This window comes from Perca fluviatilis, chromosome 22 (genome assembly GCF_010015445.1).
Source record: "Perca fluviatilis chromosome 22, GENO_Pfluv_1.0, whole genome shotgun sequence".
Lineage (NCBI taxonomy): Eukaryota > Metazoa > Chordata > Actinopteri > Perciformes > Percidae > Perca > Perca fluviatilis.
In genome coordinates, this window is record NC_053133.1 from 22442372 (window position 1) to 22458444 (window position 16073).

General features: G+C 41.1%; 1 protein-coding gene across 3 annotated transcripts in view; it reads left to right on the forward strand.

Annotated features, from left to right (window-relative positions):
* Positions 1-16073, forward strand: part of dpp6a (dipeptidyl-peptidase 6a) — a 255328-nt gene that overhangs the window by 16113 nt on the left and 223142 nt on the right. The window contains exon 1 of one of the 3 annotated variants that reach the window (XM_039789861.1): positions 10822-11004. The exons of 1 other annotated variant lie outside the window; for it this stretch is intronic. In XM_039789861.1, coding sequence (XP_039645795.1) covers positions 10837-11004 — 168 coding nt within the window. In that variant the 5' untranslated portion in view covers positions 10822-10836. Of the gene's footprint in view, positions 1-10821; positions 11005-11526; positions 11551-16073 lie in introns of those variants that run through there. One more of the 3 variants, XM_039789866.1, reaches the window with a different exon arrangement.

Genomic DNA, 16073 nt, shown 5'->3' on the forward strand with positions numbered 1-16073 from the left:
TTGCTCCTCTCTGCGCTCAACTCAAATTTTTTTATCTCCGCGACTGAGTGGCGTAATAGTTGCGCGACACAACGAATCGATAATGAAATTCGTTGCCAACTTTTTTAGTAATCGAATTTTAGCGATTTTATCGATTCGTTGTTGCAGCCCTAATACTTTTTATGCAAGATTTGATACATCAGATTTCTCCTCAGAGTGTAATTCTATCAGAAAACAACTTCATTGTGGCCCTCTCCTGGTTGTAACAGCTGAGGAGGTGCATAGAATCTTCAAAAAGATTGATCCAAAAAAGGCAGCTGGTCCTGATAAGATCAGAGGAAGGGTCCTAAAGGAGTGTAGGGAACAACTTAGCCCTATATTTGGGCAGCTTTTTCAAATCTCTCTTGACACACATTACATTCCAAAGGCCTGGAAAACCTCACCGATAGTGCCGGTACCAAAAGTGTCAAAACCATCTTCCTTAAATGACTATCGTCCAGTTGCCTTAACATCAATTGTAATGAAAAGTCTTGAGAAGATTGTCTTAAAACATGTTCTAGGAGATGTGCAAGGGGTTATTGAACCTCTACAATTTGCATACAGGACAGAAAGGAGCACTGATGGCGCCCCATTGTATATGCTCCATAATATTTATTGTCACTTTGATTAGCCCAAACGATATGTACGTGTGTTATTTATAGACTTCTCATCTGCATTTAACACCTTTAGGCCTCACATTATGATGGAGAGGCTATTGCGGTTGGGAGTGCATAGTGATGTCATCAGATGGGTTGAGTCCTTTCTGACTGACCGAGTGCAGTGTGTCAAGGTAAATGAAGCAATGCCTTCTCCCATTATTACAAACACGGGGTCTCCACAAGGAAGTACAATCTCCTCAGTCTTATATGGACAGCCCTTCACACGTTTTGGCAACAGCTCGGGGAGGGCCCTTCTCAGTTTCAACATGACTACCCCTCGCCCTGAGTTTTCTGTTGCACGACTAAAACAACTTTTGAATGTACACGTTTCACCAAAACAAGTTCCTTCCCGAGGTTATTTTGCAGCGGCACAGGAGCTCCGTTCAGCGCTTAATAGTGACGCCCAAGACAATTGTGATTGGTTTAAAGACATGTTAATAAACCAGAGCACGTTTTTCTCCCATCCTTGAATGCTGCGTGGACAAGCCAGACCCTCCTCCGCAGCGCTGTGTAGGCAGGTCTGGCAATGCAAGACTAGGTACAGGTATACTGCATGAAATTCATCAGAGGTGCTGTTAAACTCTGCGGGCTGCAACTCCCTGATGAATAAGAATTAGCCACCCATCAGTCAACTGTAATGGTTGTTAGCATTACTGAGTAAGCAGGTCTAACCGTTTACAGTCTGTTGACGGAAGACTGGCATGTATGTAAATGTTGATGATCGGAGATTCTAACAGGTCAGCAGGGAAGGTGTGTTTACTATCTGTGAGAAGCAACAAGTGTATTTGTCCCCCCCCCTCACTGTGTGTAATGTACATACAGGGCGACGGTGAACTGGAATGGCTGAAAGCCACGAATATGATGATATATTTGCTGATATTTGATCAACACCGCAATGGCCCGTCTGCTAAGGAATGAATGTGTTTATCGGCTTAAATTAAAGCTGCTAGCATGTCTGGCTAACTAGCTTACTTCCTACAGTAGTAACAACATGCTAGGCCTACTTCCAAAGCTAAGGAGCATTTTATCATTAGTTTGTGGGGTTACAGGTCATGTTAGAAAAAAAAGCGATGTTCGTGATGTTGTATTTCCCCACTGTGTGGAAGCCAGTGTTTGGATGCTATAAGAGTTTAGGCTAACGTTAGCAGCTGTATCTGTCCTCCTCTTTATTGGATTTGGCGAAGTTTACACTCCAGCAACCCCAGCTAGCATGTCTTCATCCTCAGCAGCCAAACAAGGTTATGTTTAAAACAAAATAACAGATCTACACAACAGTACAAGAACATGCCTGGGACATTCAATCTGTAAGCACAATGTCATATTTTTGACCATCAAGTGCCTACTTGTTATTTACTGTAAAAAGTCATCCACAACCCTCAAAACTCACGGAGTGATTAGATAGATGTCATTTCAGACGACAAAATCGACTGTCGCTGGCTAAAAATTAGAAACCTTCTTCTGTCGACCTCTGTCTGAAATTAAGGACTTATTGTTTAAAAAATTATAAAAGAATGTGACTGGTAAATCTGCCACTGTTATCTTTGTAAACTGCATGTTCTGTGTGAGAATGGAAAGCTTGACAGGTGTAGCAGGCAGATGGGGCTGAGCAAACAATCCATTTATCATATTCATGTCTCAAACTACCACAGTTTCTGCTAGCATTGTAAAATGCCTCTTGGTTAAAATGAGTTTTCCAGGTAAAAATACTACCTGACCTCTTTAAAACAGCATATTCTTTAATGGACCCGATTGAGTCACTGACTAGCCTACGTTTACATGCACACAATATTCAGTTTTTTGCCCCTTATTCCTAAACTGTTTACATGGCTAATGGAAGTGAATTAGTCATTCCACAAAATCGGTGCCCCTAACAAATAATCAGTTCTAAAGTTGCTTTAACAACAAATAAATGTGTAATTTAAAAAAACGTAATGTTACTGTAGATCATATGCATCAATATAAGATCAAGTAAAAGCCAATAAAGTATCATTTTAAATAATTAAATTCACATATTATATGCTATGGGTAAGTACATTTGGTCTGTCCCTCGCTATGGTTGTTCTTTTTCAACAGGACTTCTCATTTGTAAAATGTTGTTAAAATGATACAATTTTCACAGTTTTATATTGTCTCAAGTGTAATCTCATTGTTAAGCAGTGTTTTGACATAAATAGATATATTATCTTAGAAATATAAGTCATTTTATCATTGTCCCCTAATTTCATATCAGTCCTGTTACTATCACCAAAACACCCCTATAAAATAATGGTACAAACCAGAAGTGACATAATTTCAAGGAAGTGGCATCATTTAGAGGAAGTGGATTCCACAGTTTTGTTAAAGTTAAGTTTCTCTCTTCTTAAATGTCCTATTTTTCATGTTTTATCAGGCTTGTTAGAGAGGTACATATAAACAATTATTTATTAATCCTGATATTACCAATATCTAGAAGTAAAAACCTTTCAGATTACATACCATGTGCCTTTCTGACCTTCACCTGTTAGCTAGAAATTAGCATATTAGCATGAAATCATTAGTCTAGTTACATCAGTTACCATCAGTCCTGTTACTATCCCAGAGCAATAATAAATGCCATAGCTTGAGATGGCCCAACACAATTTTTTGTCATGTTAAGATGTCTTAATTTAATGGGTATTGAAGAAAATCAGTTTGAAACAATTATATTTTTCAAATTTTTAAAGTTGAAAAGGCACAGATTTTGTGGAATGACCATATTCCACTAATATTCCCGTGTACATGTAGCCGTGCAAAATAAGATTTTTTTTTCAAAGGTTTACCAGCGGTGGCAGACTGTGGGACCGTGCGAACACAACGTCCCTCTTTTCATTCCTTCAACCACCGCGTAGCCATGTGTGCGCATATCCAAAAACCTGTTGATATGTGTTTCTCCTTCTTATCGGTGTGTCGCCTTGCAAATTGGTGGCTGGTTAGTTTGTGTACAGCAACGCACAGAGCTGAACGTAAGCTGTAAACAGGCAAGAGGCCGTAAACTGGGTGTAAACTGCAGTAAAAACCCTGATTGAGACGCATATTCCGTATGCGCTGTATACATGTCCAAGAATGCCTCTAAAACCCGAATAATACATGAATATCCCACGTCTTAATCGGAAATTTGGAAAAAGGCCTTATTCAGAATATCCAACCGGAATATGCTGTTTACATGACCTGTATCAAATTCGGAATATTGTCATATTTGGAATAATAGTGGAATATTGGTGTGCATGTAAATGTACTCACTGTTGTGTTATACCAATCAGGGACATAGTAATACAAACTGACACAATTGTGTATTATTACTTTTGTTTTAAAGTCAAAATAAAGTTTGTAATAACTTATGCATGCATTTCATTTCCCGTACTTTCACTTTCCGCCGTGTTCATGTCCTTTTGGATCCGCTCAAGTGTGAGTTGTGAAGCCGAAGCCAGCTGCTGTGCTGTGGGAACTCATCATCCGCCCCTGAGCGGAGCAGAGCAGGTTAAAGTGATGAATCTGATCCAAGTTCCTGACAAACGCCTGCTGTTCAAGGCAACTGTTCCATTAATATTCAGATGTGCTTACTGGCTCCGTCATAGGGGGGAGGGAAGCAAAAGTCTCCTTAAGTTGGAAAATAATTACAGTAACTTTTCTGACTCATGCTGCCAACTGCTACAGAGGAAATACTTATCTGTGAGCTTGTACTGCAGTTTACAATTTACGGTATGTCATATTTTATTAGGGTGTGTTAAACTCAGAATTTATAAGATCGGAGTGCTTTTCAGGGTTCAGCATTTGCATTAAAGCTAAAATAAAAAGGCAAAAGAAATGCTTTCCTATAGGCGAATTAAAAGGTTGTATACCAGTAAACACACTGGCAAACACCTCATCATGTCAGAATCTTTCTAGCGCGGTATGCGGCAGTGATGCCGCTAATAGACCTCCTGCATCGAGGCTGCAAGATTAATGTGCACTTTACATGCCTGTGTGCCATTTTTTTCCTGCTCCTGAATTCATTAGAGATGGTAACTATCTGTTGCCCTGACAGTCCGGGGCGGGGAAGGTCAGCACAAACCTCTTATCTAGATTATGGAGCTCCCCACCAGCGGAAAAGTGCACCCACCATTTTTTGAGAGAAACTCACAGAAATGCAAATCAGTTCATAGTGAATGTACTGAAATAGTTAATTCCTGCTGCTCAGTAATGGTTACGTTTTCAGCCATCTCCAATTTACATTTACCACTCCTAACCTGTAGCTCAATAGCACATTGACTCCATATGTTACCACATTTTAGGATTAATTTGCTATGCAGCAGACACTACAGCAGCTTTTCGTGCTATTTTATTGAAACAATAGAATTCAGTTAAAGGTGCTGTAGGTAGGATTGCGAAGATCCAGGACTTAGCCAAACAATTTGAACGACAACTTCTCAGTCCCTCCCCCCTTTCCGCTAAAGCCCAAAACAGTCTCCTAAGCCCCTCACCCCACAAGGGAGAATAAATGCGTGTGCATGAGCAGTGATTGACATGCAGTTAGACACCCCCCCCGGCCCTGATTGGTGCATCTGAACAGGGAGCGGTGGATTTTTGCAAATCGCACTACAGACTGTAGGTGGTGCCAGAGGAGCCAGATTTCTTTTTTCAAGTAACTGCTTTATGTAGTTCTACTGGAAAATAGGGTCAGTTTCAGCAAATATGACAGAAAGTTAGTTTTATAAGTCTTACATATTGCACCTTTTAAAGACCAGTGGTATCAGGAAAGGATTTAGTTGCAGTCACAGTTTCCTAGATTCAATTTAGTATGACGGTGATATTGCTTACAGTAATTTCATTCCTCTTTAAAGCAAGTCCGGTATGTCTCAGGCTGTCAAGAAAACGGCAAAAGAAAACAGTGACAGCGGCGTAGAGGATATCACGGTATCAAGTATTTAAGTTGATAATGAAACCATCGATCTGTCCTGTGAAGGTCTCGGTTGAGTTTAGTGTGCTGGATGACTGCCGTCACCAGAATGAAGCTTGTTCTCTGGACTCCCTCCACTGGGGATCCAGGCCAATCAATCCTGGATTTGGGGAAGTTTTAATCACTTTTGTCTAAAGTCTTCCCTGCTCGTCAGAGAGTCTTGGTTTGGAACATGCCCAGTCTCTAAAACACCACAACACACACAACACAAACACACACACAAACGCAAACAAACAAACACACACGTTACAAATACTTGTCTATGGAGTCTTGCTCCTGCAAAGGTTTGTGATTCGAACAATATTTGTTCTTCCTGACATAATGCAAACCATTTATTGATGTTTAAAACTGGTCCATGCATGACATCGAGCTGATGAATGCCAGTGACAGATCCTGGTGATGTGTTCTCACATTACCATACCTATTTATGGCCACCAGGGAGAAGTTAGTTTAACTGAATGCTTAAAGGCCCAATCAGAGTGGATAAACTGAGGCCTGCTCCACCAATTTACTTCTATTTTGTAATTGGGTGATATTAGTATTTGCAGTTGTCATGTACAAGTAAAACCTGTCTCCTGACATGGGATTTCTTTAGAAAAAGTTGGAGCCTAGGCAACTTATCCATGTACTTTAGGCAGTCTAACTCTTTAAGAGTCGTATGGAAGCATACTACTTGATCCTTAATGTGTGTCATTCAATATGCATCCTGTTTTTAAAGAACAAATATTGACATATTATGTGGCCTCTCAAAGCTCTTTAACTTTTAGGAAGTTGCATGTTTCAAACACTGAAAGGAAGAGGAAGGGATTGTTTCAAATCTGCCATGCTGTTGTTTGATTCTTTTATGTAGCCCACTGGTATACAGTAGTATAACCACTAAATATAAGCACCTTACTGTAAAGCTGTTTGTCGAAGAATTCCGTCCATATTGGGAGAAGATTGGCTTGTAGAATGTGTGTCTGTCATGCAGAAGAATGGAGTTTGTGCAACATAACATAACTATGATATTTCCTGTTTAAGGTGCCTAACCCAAACCATAACTTAACCATAGTTTATTTACCATAACAATAACCTTTCCTTCACTTTGCTCATACTGTATTTGCCATGTGTAGATAATGTAGAAAGTGGGAATTTTAGAAACGTCATCGGACGTAATTAATATCAGGATTCTTGTGTGGGGATACAGTTTATTAGATTTAGATATACATACTTACACAATATTTTGTATTAATGTATGCATGTATTCACTTGTTAGCATTTTTTGTAAAGTGGTCGTGTGTTGCGACAGTGTAAAGATTACAAAGCTTTTACATTTTTTTTTCATGCACCGTCTATGTAACACAGCAGCTCTCTTCTGACAGCCGTTTATTGTGCATCTCCATATTGAAGTCGGGCAGTAGCTGTCCACGCTCCAGCAGATTCTCTCTCCCCAGCAGAGCTCCCATGCAGCTCGGTAGCTTTGGCTGCTGGCTGCTCTGTGACAGTCAACTGCCTACTGTTGGGGGGGGCTTTATGCTGTAGTAGCACTTATCCATCCCTGGCCAGCCATTTTCTCTGAGAGTCTTCACACCCGGCAGCAGCTGTGTGCTCCAGCGCGGCCAACATTGTTGTTACAGATGTCCTTGGCCGCCACACCTGTACGTGATGAATTCCAACTTGGCCCGGTGTGCGTAGTAGGGGAACAGACAACATGGTGAATTCAATATTGTGTAGAACAGGCCAGCTTGTGGGGTCGAGGGGAGTGTGTCATGTTTGATACATAAACCCTGATTAAATTTGGCACCATCAGCAAAGCTGTTCGTTCGAGTTGCAGGCCATGAGTTGAAAATGATGTGTTACTTTTGTTTCTCATTTCTTTTTGGGCATTTCTTTATTTATTTGATAGGAAAGCTGAGATAAAAAAGAAAGAGAAACGGGGAAGACATGCAGGAAAACCGTCACAGGTCAGATTCAAACCCTAGACCTTCTGCATCCTTGAATAAACCTCTGTATATGTGCGCCCGCTCTACCTACTGAGCTAACCAGCCACATGAAGGTTTTACTTTAAGCATGCCTTTGACAGAAGAAGTCCACAGAGCCGTTAGGAAGAAAATCAGTTAAAAACAAACTACCGGCACAGTAAGGGAGCAGAGCAGCCAGCTACCTATCTTTGCAACGGCTGTGTTCTCCCTCTGTCAGCAGTCCAGCTGGAGTCGGGGGAGCCTGATGCCCCCATTAGGTTGTTTTGACAGCCTCATCCACAGTAATTAATACCAGGCACTTTGAAATGAGATTTATGTGAGACATTCTGTTTGCACTTCTCAGTTGGGGGAACCTTTAGCAGTGAACTGCTGCTGTGAGTTCAGGACACTCAGCTGCCTGGCTGCATCATCTGTGTACAGTTTGTTTTTATGCAGTACAGTAAACACAAAGTCTGAAGCTATACGCTTTAAGACTGATATTGATTTATAAAGCTTGAGAGAGAACTAAGGAAGCCTTCATCTTGAAAGCTGATGTTACAGAGGGCTTGGTCTTAAGTGGGTGTTCTTTGTTTAGCCAAAAAATAGTAAATATTAAAGTAAAAGGAATATTAAAGGTAAAAGTATAACATATTGCACATGCACATCTCAGCTGTCTCAATGCATGCACATCTACAGTATGTGATTAGTTTTCCTTTATGTACGCCTCATTTGTGATTTGTTTTTGACGTCAATAATGGAAATCAATAAGCTTTTACCTGGTGACCTAATGAACCCCATGTATTGTTCATTAAAGGAATACTTAACCCTCAAAATGACCATTTGTATATCAAATGTTCACCGAGTGTGGCCTTGAATTCATGAGGAAAATGTTATTGTTGGATGCCTCCACTGTGAACGGAGATTTAAAAAAACGGAATAATTGTAATAGGGGTCCACGTTTAATTCCAGGTAGACTATATCGAAACATTTCTAAAATCTCACACAACTTGTGCAGTATAATCCAAGTCTTGTTTATCCATTATTGTATGCTCAGTACTTCCCAAATGCATGTGATGTATTTAAACCTAACCCCTATTTTCCACCGGGCGGCCCCCGCGAGCAATCGCTGCCATTTGAGTCAATGCTTGATATTCCACCAGCACCATGAACCAGAAGTGTGCGTGAATCCGCTCTCCGCTCCGCTAAAGATACGTGCCAGGTCCATTTTCACGCGAGTTGCTCGGACAGCCGGGCAGGAAGTGAAACAGCGAGACTATCCCCCAATATCGTTTATGTCGCCTTTACAACACCACGGACGACGAGAGATTCATCTTGGAGGTTGAAAAAACATAATAGACATCACAGATTGTTTTTTATAAAGACAATGCCAGAAAAGAGAAGGCATGGAGTTTAACTGTCGGAGTGCCTGTAGTGGAAGGTAGATACTAGCTCAGTAAACACACGATTGTTCTGTGAATTACAAAGTAGAGACAATAAATCTGCGATTCGGGCAGAAAGACGCTCCGCTTCTGAGTAGGGTTGGGCATCGTTTCGATTTTAACAATTCTGATTCCAGTTCCGATTCTTCCTTTCGATTCTGGTTCTTATAGATTCTCGATTCCGATTCTTTGAGGGGTGGAGTTGAAACGGGTCACGTGCCTCACAAATAAGAGGAATTTGTGGTTTGCAGTTTTACAGGGCTTTTTGTGTAATGTATGATAATGTAAAATAAAGCCACACTAGAGCGCCACTTACTGCGCTCCAAGGCTGCAACACAACAAGCGCCCGGCCACTTTCGGAAACCAAAACTTGTGCATATTAAATTGGGAAGCGATGATTGGATTTTGAAACCAAATCCTCTAAACGATTCCAATAAAGAAACGATTCTACTGGAATCGTAATTTTTGAAACGATTCCAAGTAGGAATCGGTTCTCGATGGCCAATCCTACTTCTGAGACGCTCCCGGTGTGGTATGGCGCATGGCTGAAGGACGGAACCAAACCGGAACACAGCCGGAACACAGCACAGACGTGCCCAGTGGAGAATCGGGGTTACTATTTACAACATTGACCCGTAAACGGTATTCCCGCTTGCTCATGCGCACTACTTGTCTGGACTCGCATGGACGATCAGTTCTTGTTTTTAGGGAGCTTTTAGAACAACCAAAGACAGCAAGTACACAGTCTGGGTCCATTTGTTTCCCAATTATTAGACAGAGTAAATTAAATATCTTTTCCAAAAAAACAAATCTTTTTTCTTGTTTATATTTGAATATATATTTTTTTTTTTTTATTATAAATGAAAGAAAAAAAAAAAGATTAAAGGGACACTTGTAAACAAATATTTTCTGTAGCAGAATATATATATATATATTTTTTTTCTTTTTTTCCTTTCCTGTAGATCACCTGGTGACCCCTTAGATGTATGTTGTGACCCCCTCAGAGGTCCTGACCTCTATGTTGGGAGCCAGACTAGACAGTACAGTCGGAAAAGTTTGATAGTGTTTGCTGACTGTCTACATTGGTTTATGTTTTAGTGCCATATAACTGCAGACATTAGGTCATGAGTTAGCTATGGCAGACAGTGAAAAGTTTTGGGGAGAGCTGGCTTTGAATGAAGGACAGGGAGTTAGGGAGTTTCTAAAGGGCCAAAAAATAATTCACATCAGTCTGAGTAAGGAACGAGCATTCAGGAAGATCACTTCACCGACTCATGATGGATAATTCCCTTAAAATCATGACATTTCCAGGCTTTTATAATCACCACGCACACAAGTCCATCATTCAAACTACATAGCGATCAAATTAATGGGAAGATGTGCACACCTGATGTCCATGTAAATGCGATTACAGCTGGACTGGTGTCACTTTTCCTGCAGGTTAAAGCTTCTATAACCATCAGTGCGCTGTCCATCATATTTGAAATGATCGCTTGCAGCGGCAGCCTGGACAACGCAAACCGACTCTCAGCTCCCCGGAGATGAATGTAAGAAGAGGGATTTATCAGTTTCTCTAAAATTAATAGAAGAGAGCAGCGGCTGCGCATGTTCAGACCAGGGGAAAGCGATGATCTGAGTGGTTCATTAACCACTCAAACTTATCTCCCTCTCTGCTATAATTATCCCCCCCCCCTCTCTGATATACTGTTTTGTATGCAAGGAAGCAGAACTCTACATCTCCAGCAGTACACCGAGAGCCCACGTTGTTTTCCTTGTTGTTTTTTTTTTTTCATCATCAATCCGTTGGGTTGTAAGCCCACCCACTTATGAACTGGCTCACTAGCTACAGTAGGGGTCTGGAACTGAGAGCTGACAGAAGCTGTCCAAAAGTCTACAAATCTGAACCTTTCGGAAGCAGATCGGAGCCGCGGAGGAAAGGAAACATGAAGGAAAAAAATCTCATTGAGACTGCAAAGATGCAGGGCAACGTAATGGTAAAGTGGCTTCTCGTTTTCTTTTTGCATGACGCCGATCAAATGATCTGGTTCCTTATTCATCTTTAGGAAGTATCCCGTTTCCATTAAACGCACGCGCTTTGGCGCACTACGGATGCGTTTGGAAATTAGCGTATTTGACGTTCACTGATTCGGCTCTTTGCTTCTGTTTGTTTTATCCCACTGAGGGGATTGCTGATAGTTCACGCCCTTTTTTTTGTTTTCACGTGTCCCTTCCCTGCCTGCAAGTAGAACCGAGCTGGCGGAGTCGGAGAGGATATGAATCACAGTTAAAGGAGTTGGGAAGTTTTTGGTCCCGTTTTTTTTTTTTTTTTTTACTGGGCCGATCATAATGACTGACTGACTGAGTTTTGGCTTCGTCTCGTTTGCCTCGTGGAGCCTTTGAGGGCAGGGGTAACCCTTTGCCCAAGCGGGTTCCCATTAATATTTTACTGCATCTAAAGCTGGGAGGTGCAGGATATATTACCCTGGCTGTCCTTCTGCTGGGAGCTGCAGGCATCTATATGGATGTAGCCTATGAGTGGGGTGAATACCAAATTTCCCTTGGGACTCTTTCAGATATTAAGGGCCAGGATCATGACTTATAAAGGCTTTAAATGATTGATTCTTTAAATGTTTGATGTTTTATAGTTTATTGTGCATTCATATTTCATGCCTTAACACCCTCACTGATTTTTCTAATCGGACCAACTTTGTTCCTGGGCAGTTTAGTTCGATTTGCTCCATGATTGCTTTATATATATATATATATATAGCTGAATAATCCGTGCCCTGCAAACACTCAAGGCCATTTTGGAAGATGTGGGCCACAGCTGTGTGGAGTCAGGCTTTTTCTAAATGGTTCCTTGGCTGAAGATGGTCTTTTCCTCCCTGTGGCCTTATTTTGTGCGGAGTGTGTTTATCCCTGCATAATGAAAAGTAAACACGGGTGTTAATCATGAGGATTTTGGTCAATTTTCCAAATTAGTAAGTCACTTGTGCTAAGTGAGATATAAAGAGAATATTTTGCAGTAGTCCTATTTACATTTTGCAAAGTTATGAATCTGCGGAGAATCCTGAGCCTGAAGCAGTCCGTGTATCTGAAGATGTGATATGCATCACAAAGAAAGGACATTCAGGTTCAGGCTCTTGGAAGTCAGTGAACATCAGTTTATCGTTAGGCAAGAGTGAGATAACAGGATGACAAAAGCTAGTACAGCCAACACATCTCATTCTTCCTCCAAGAAATAAAGTTGGACATTTTGGAAAATATGCATATTTGCTTTCTTGCCACTGGTAGATGAGAATATCAATACCACTTTCATATATGTCTTTTAATTGTGAAGCTACAAGCAGGAGATTGTTAGCTTAGCTTAGCACAAAGACTGGAACTAGTCTCTAGTCTTTTGTTTTGTGTCTTTTTTTTTCGATTTCTTTTCCTTTTCTCTCCATTTAATTGTTCCTTTCCTTTGTACCTTTTTTTATAGACTATGTTTTTCATGTATTTATTTTCTACATGCTACCTTTTATTGAATTAATTTAGGGAACCCAACATGTCAAGCCCCTTAGGGTTTTCTGGGTTTCTGGGTCTTTTTTGCTTATTTTGTCGTATATGTAACGCTGTTTTTTGTGCTAAATAAATTAAATCAAATCAAATCAAACGGCTAGCTTACCTCGCCCAAAAATAACCAAATCCAACTACCAACACGTCTAAAGCTCATTCCATACAAAAACAAAGTGTTAGTTTGGACACAGCCGCACTCTTTAACTTTAACATTGGATATATATATATATATATATATATATATATATATATATATATATATATAGTTAATCCAAATCCTTTAATTCAGTTTAATGAATAAGAACTTGCTACCACTTTTATTGCATCCTTGGCTTTCTTTGTAATTGAAATATCCTAAAGAGTTCACAAAGGTTGACCACTAATCATCACCATCAATGTGAGGGGGGCATTTTTAAGCCTTTATTTATAGGGGACAGCTGAAGACTTAACTTGCCTTTTGTTATACTTGGCTTGTAGGTTTTGGTAATTTTTTGTGTGTGTGAAACAGTATCCCTCTTAACCCTGCTCTTCATGTAATTATTAGAGTTTGATGATACTTAGTTTGCTAGCCTGGCTCCGCCCTCCTACGTACCTCCGCTCAGTTTTTATTTTCCTTCAGTACCCCGTCTGGGTTTGCGGTATATTCTTGGGTTTTCTCCGGCCAAATCTTTACCGGTCCAATCGGCGAACAGAGGGAGTGGCTGAGAACGATGACGTTGAGGTTGTGCGCTAATTTGAGTTGTAGTTCCGTAATGGCGGTGGAGAAAGATGCGAGCGAAGCCATTCGGTCCGTTGCGGCAACGCTGCCGAATATCCAGAAGTTAAAGCCCGAACAAGAACAATTTTTGCTGAGTTGTGTTGGTGGCCATGATGTTGTGGCCCTCCTCGCCACGGGGTTCGGGAAAAGTTTGATTTTCCAGCTCGCTCCGTTAGTGGTGAAGGAGTTGGCTAAGGTAACGCCAGCGATGCTAACCCGACATCACGACCAAACGTTAGCGGTTGGTTATGTCAGATCCAGAGTGGCTCTGGGCAGATCCAATAGTTTTAAACATCAACAGAGTACCCACCTTCAAGGAAGTTAACACTTGTCAATGGAGAGTGGCCAGACTCTCTGTACAAATGAAATGTACGAGTCTGGTAGGACCAGGCTACTATGAGAGCTGTCCAGTGGAGCTTGACGTTCCGCTTCTTTTTTTTTTTTTTTTTTAAGATAATTTTTTGGCCATTTCCGCCTTTTAATCACCAGAAAACATCAGACATGAGACGTGTGAGAGAGGGGGTAGACCTGCAGGAAACCGCCGCAGGGCGCATTCAAACCCTGGGCCTTTGCTGTGTCAAGGAATAAACCTCTTCATATGGACGCGCACTCTACCAACTGAGCTACCCGGGCGCCCCTGACGTTCCTCTTTGACCACAGCCACATAAAGCACAACTACTCAAATACACATGACATGAATCCACCGACGTGTTTTGTGAATGTATCATTCAATTATAGGCACTAATACAGTAATACATTGCTTTTGTACGGATTAGACATTAAGCTCTCAAGATAGCATACATATCCCAGAATGTGAAACTATTGCTTTGAATGTTCTGTGCAAAGCTAACAAACGCCAAATCATTCAAAATCTTTTTTTTAGTCTGCTTCCCTGCAGTTGGAGCAACAGTTTTGCAGTAGAGCAGTGGAAATGCACCTGCTGTAAAAGACTTCCATACGGGCTTCATCTGTCCGAGGAGTCTGCTGCAACTCCTGAAATCTTTTAATCAATTTTGGCCTCTTCACTGAGATCTACACATGTTTAATCCAGAACTAAATCAGGCATGATTGTACTTTAGCCCTCGAAGTTTTTGTGTCGCCCCTAGACAGAAAGAAGCACACATTCCTACCTTTTATTTTATACAATTGATTATTGATGTATTGTTCCTAATGGCTTTTATTGATGTATTCAAATGCCTGCATCCCTAAAATCACTCTTTGATTTATTGACTCAGTCAGCTACAATTATTCATTCTCTAGGGTGGAATTTAGCAGGTGGCAACATGGAAAGTACATGACAGCAAAGCAGCATGACGGGTTTATTGCACCAAGCTGATTGCTTCCTGCACAATAAACCCATACTCATGGGACGGTGACTAACTCTAGTGTCTCAGCAGGAAGTCCTCTCAATAACGGAACCAAATCTGCACAGCGTTATTTCTGACAACCTAACCTTAAGGTTGGACATTGTTGTTGCCCGTTGGGGATTCAGTGAAACCGGTAGGAACTTGAAAACGGATGCCAAAACCCCCCCTGCACAGGAAATGGCTACCAGTCTGCATTCAGATGCTTAAGGGGCAATGGCAGTAAAGATGTAACCACAGGATACATAGGCCATTATCTTACCTGTTCACTTGCAGTACAGCGTGGAGAGCTCTGTATGCTTGATGTCTGCAGATGTATGTTATAAGCTTCTGGCACAAGTGTGAGACCATCCTGAAACGGCTTGAACGCCCGATCTCAGCTCTTTCACTGCGTTTGTGTCTAATTGTTCTCTCACACGGCAAACATCCCTCTTCAAGGGCACAGGCGGCGGTGTTGTCGAACAACTAATGAGTTGGTTCTCTTTGCTGGAAAAAAACAAAATATATATATATATATATATATATATATATATATATATATATATATATATATATATATATATATATATATATATATGAGATTTATCTCTGCAAAATAGGAGACACTTTTAAAAGACCAAAACCAGTTGTCATGGTTCTCAGTTTGAGTGAACACTGGTGCTCCTCCAGTGAGGGCTTCCGTTGTCTCATAGGGCCGTATTTTAACGATCTAAGTCCGTTGTCTCATAGGGCCGTAGGGCCGTATTTTAACGATCTAAGCGCATGGCGTGAAGCGCTCAATGGTGTTTTTTGCCCCCAACTGATCCTTCCAGGCAGCGCTGCGACCGCTGGCTACAAGGCACCTAACCCTAACCTTAACCCTAACCATAATCAGTGCCTCCCAACGGTTTGGGGCAAAAAACCTCCCACTGTTGGGGGCAAAAAACACAGATAAACGCGTGAAGCGCATGGTGCAGGTGCGTTTAGGGCGTGTACGAATCCACTTTTGCTAGTTTAACGGCGAAAAAAGGGTCTGTGCGCCATGCGCATGGTTCAAAAAGGGTGTACTTAACCCTTGTGTGGTCCTTCGGGTCCCAGTGACCCGAAGGACCACACAAGGATTATGTACCTCCCTTTACTTTGTTGAGAATTGCTCTCTAAACCCTGTTTCTTGTTAAGTAAGTAAAGTTTATTTCTAGAACACATTTAAAACACAGTTTAAGCTGACCAAAATGCTGTACAAACAAGAACTAAGGTGCTGTATTAACCCTTGTTTAGAGAGCAATTCTCAACAAAGTAAACGGAAGTACATAATCCTTGTGTTGTCCTTCGGGTCACTGGGACCCGAAGGACAACACAAGGGTTAATATCTTAATTAATCACAGGTGTGTTTTGGGCGTAACAT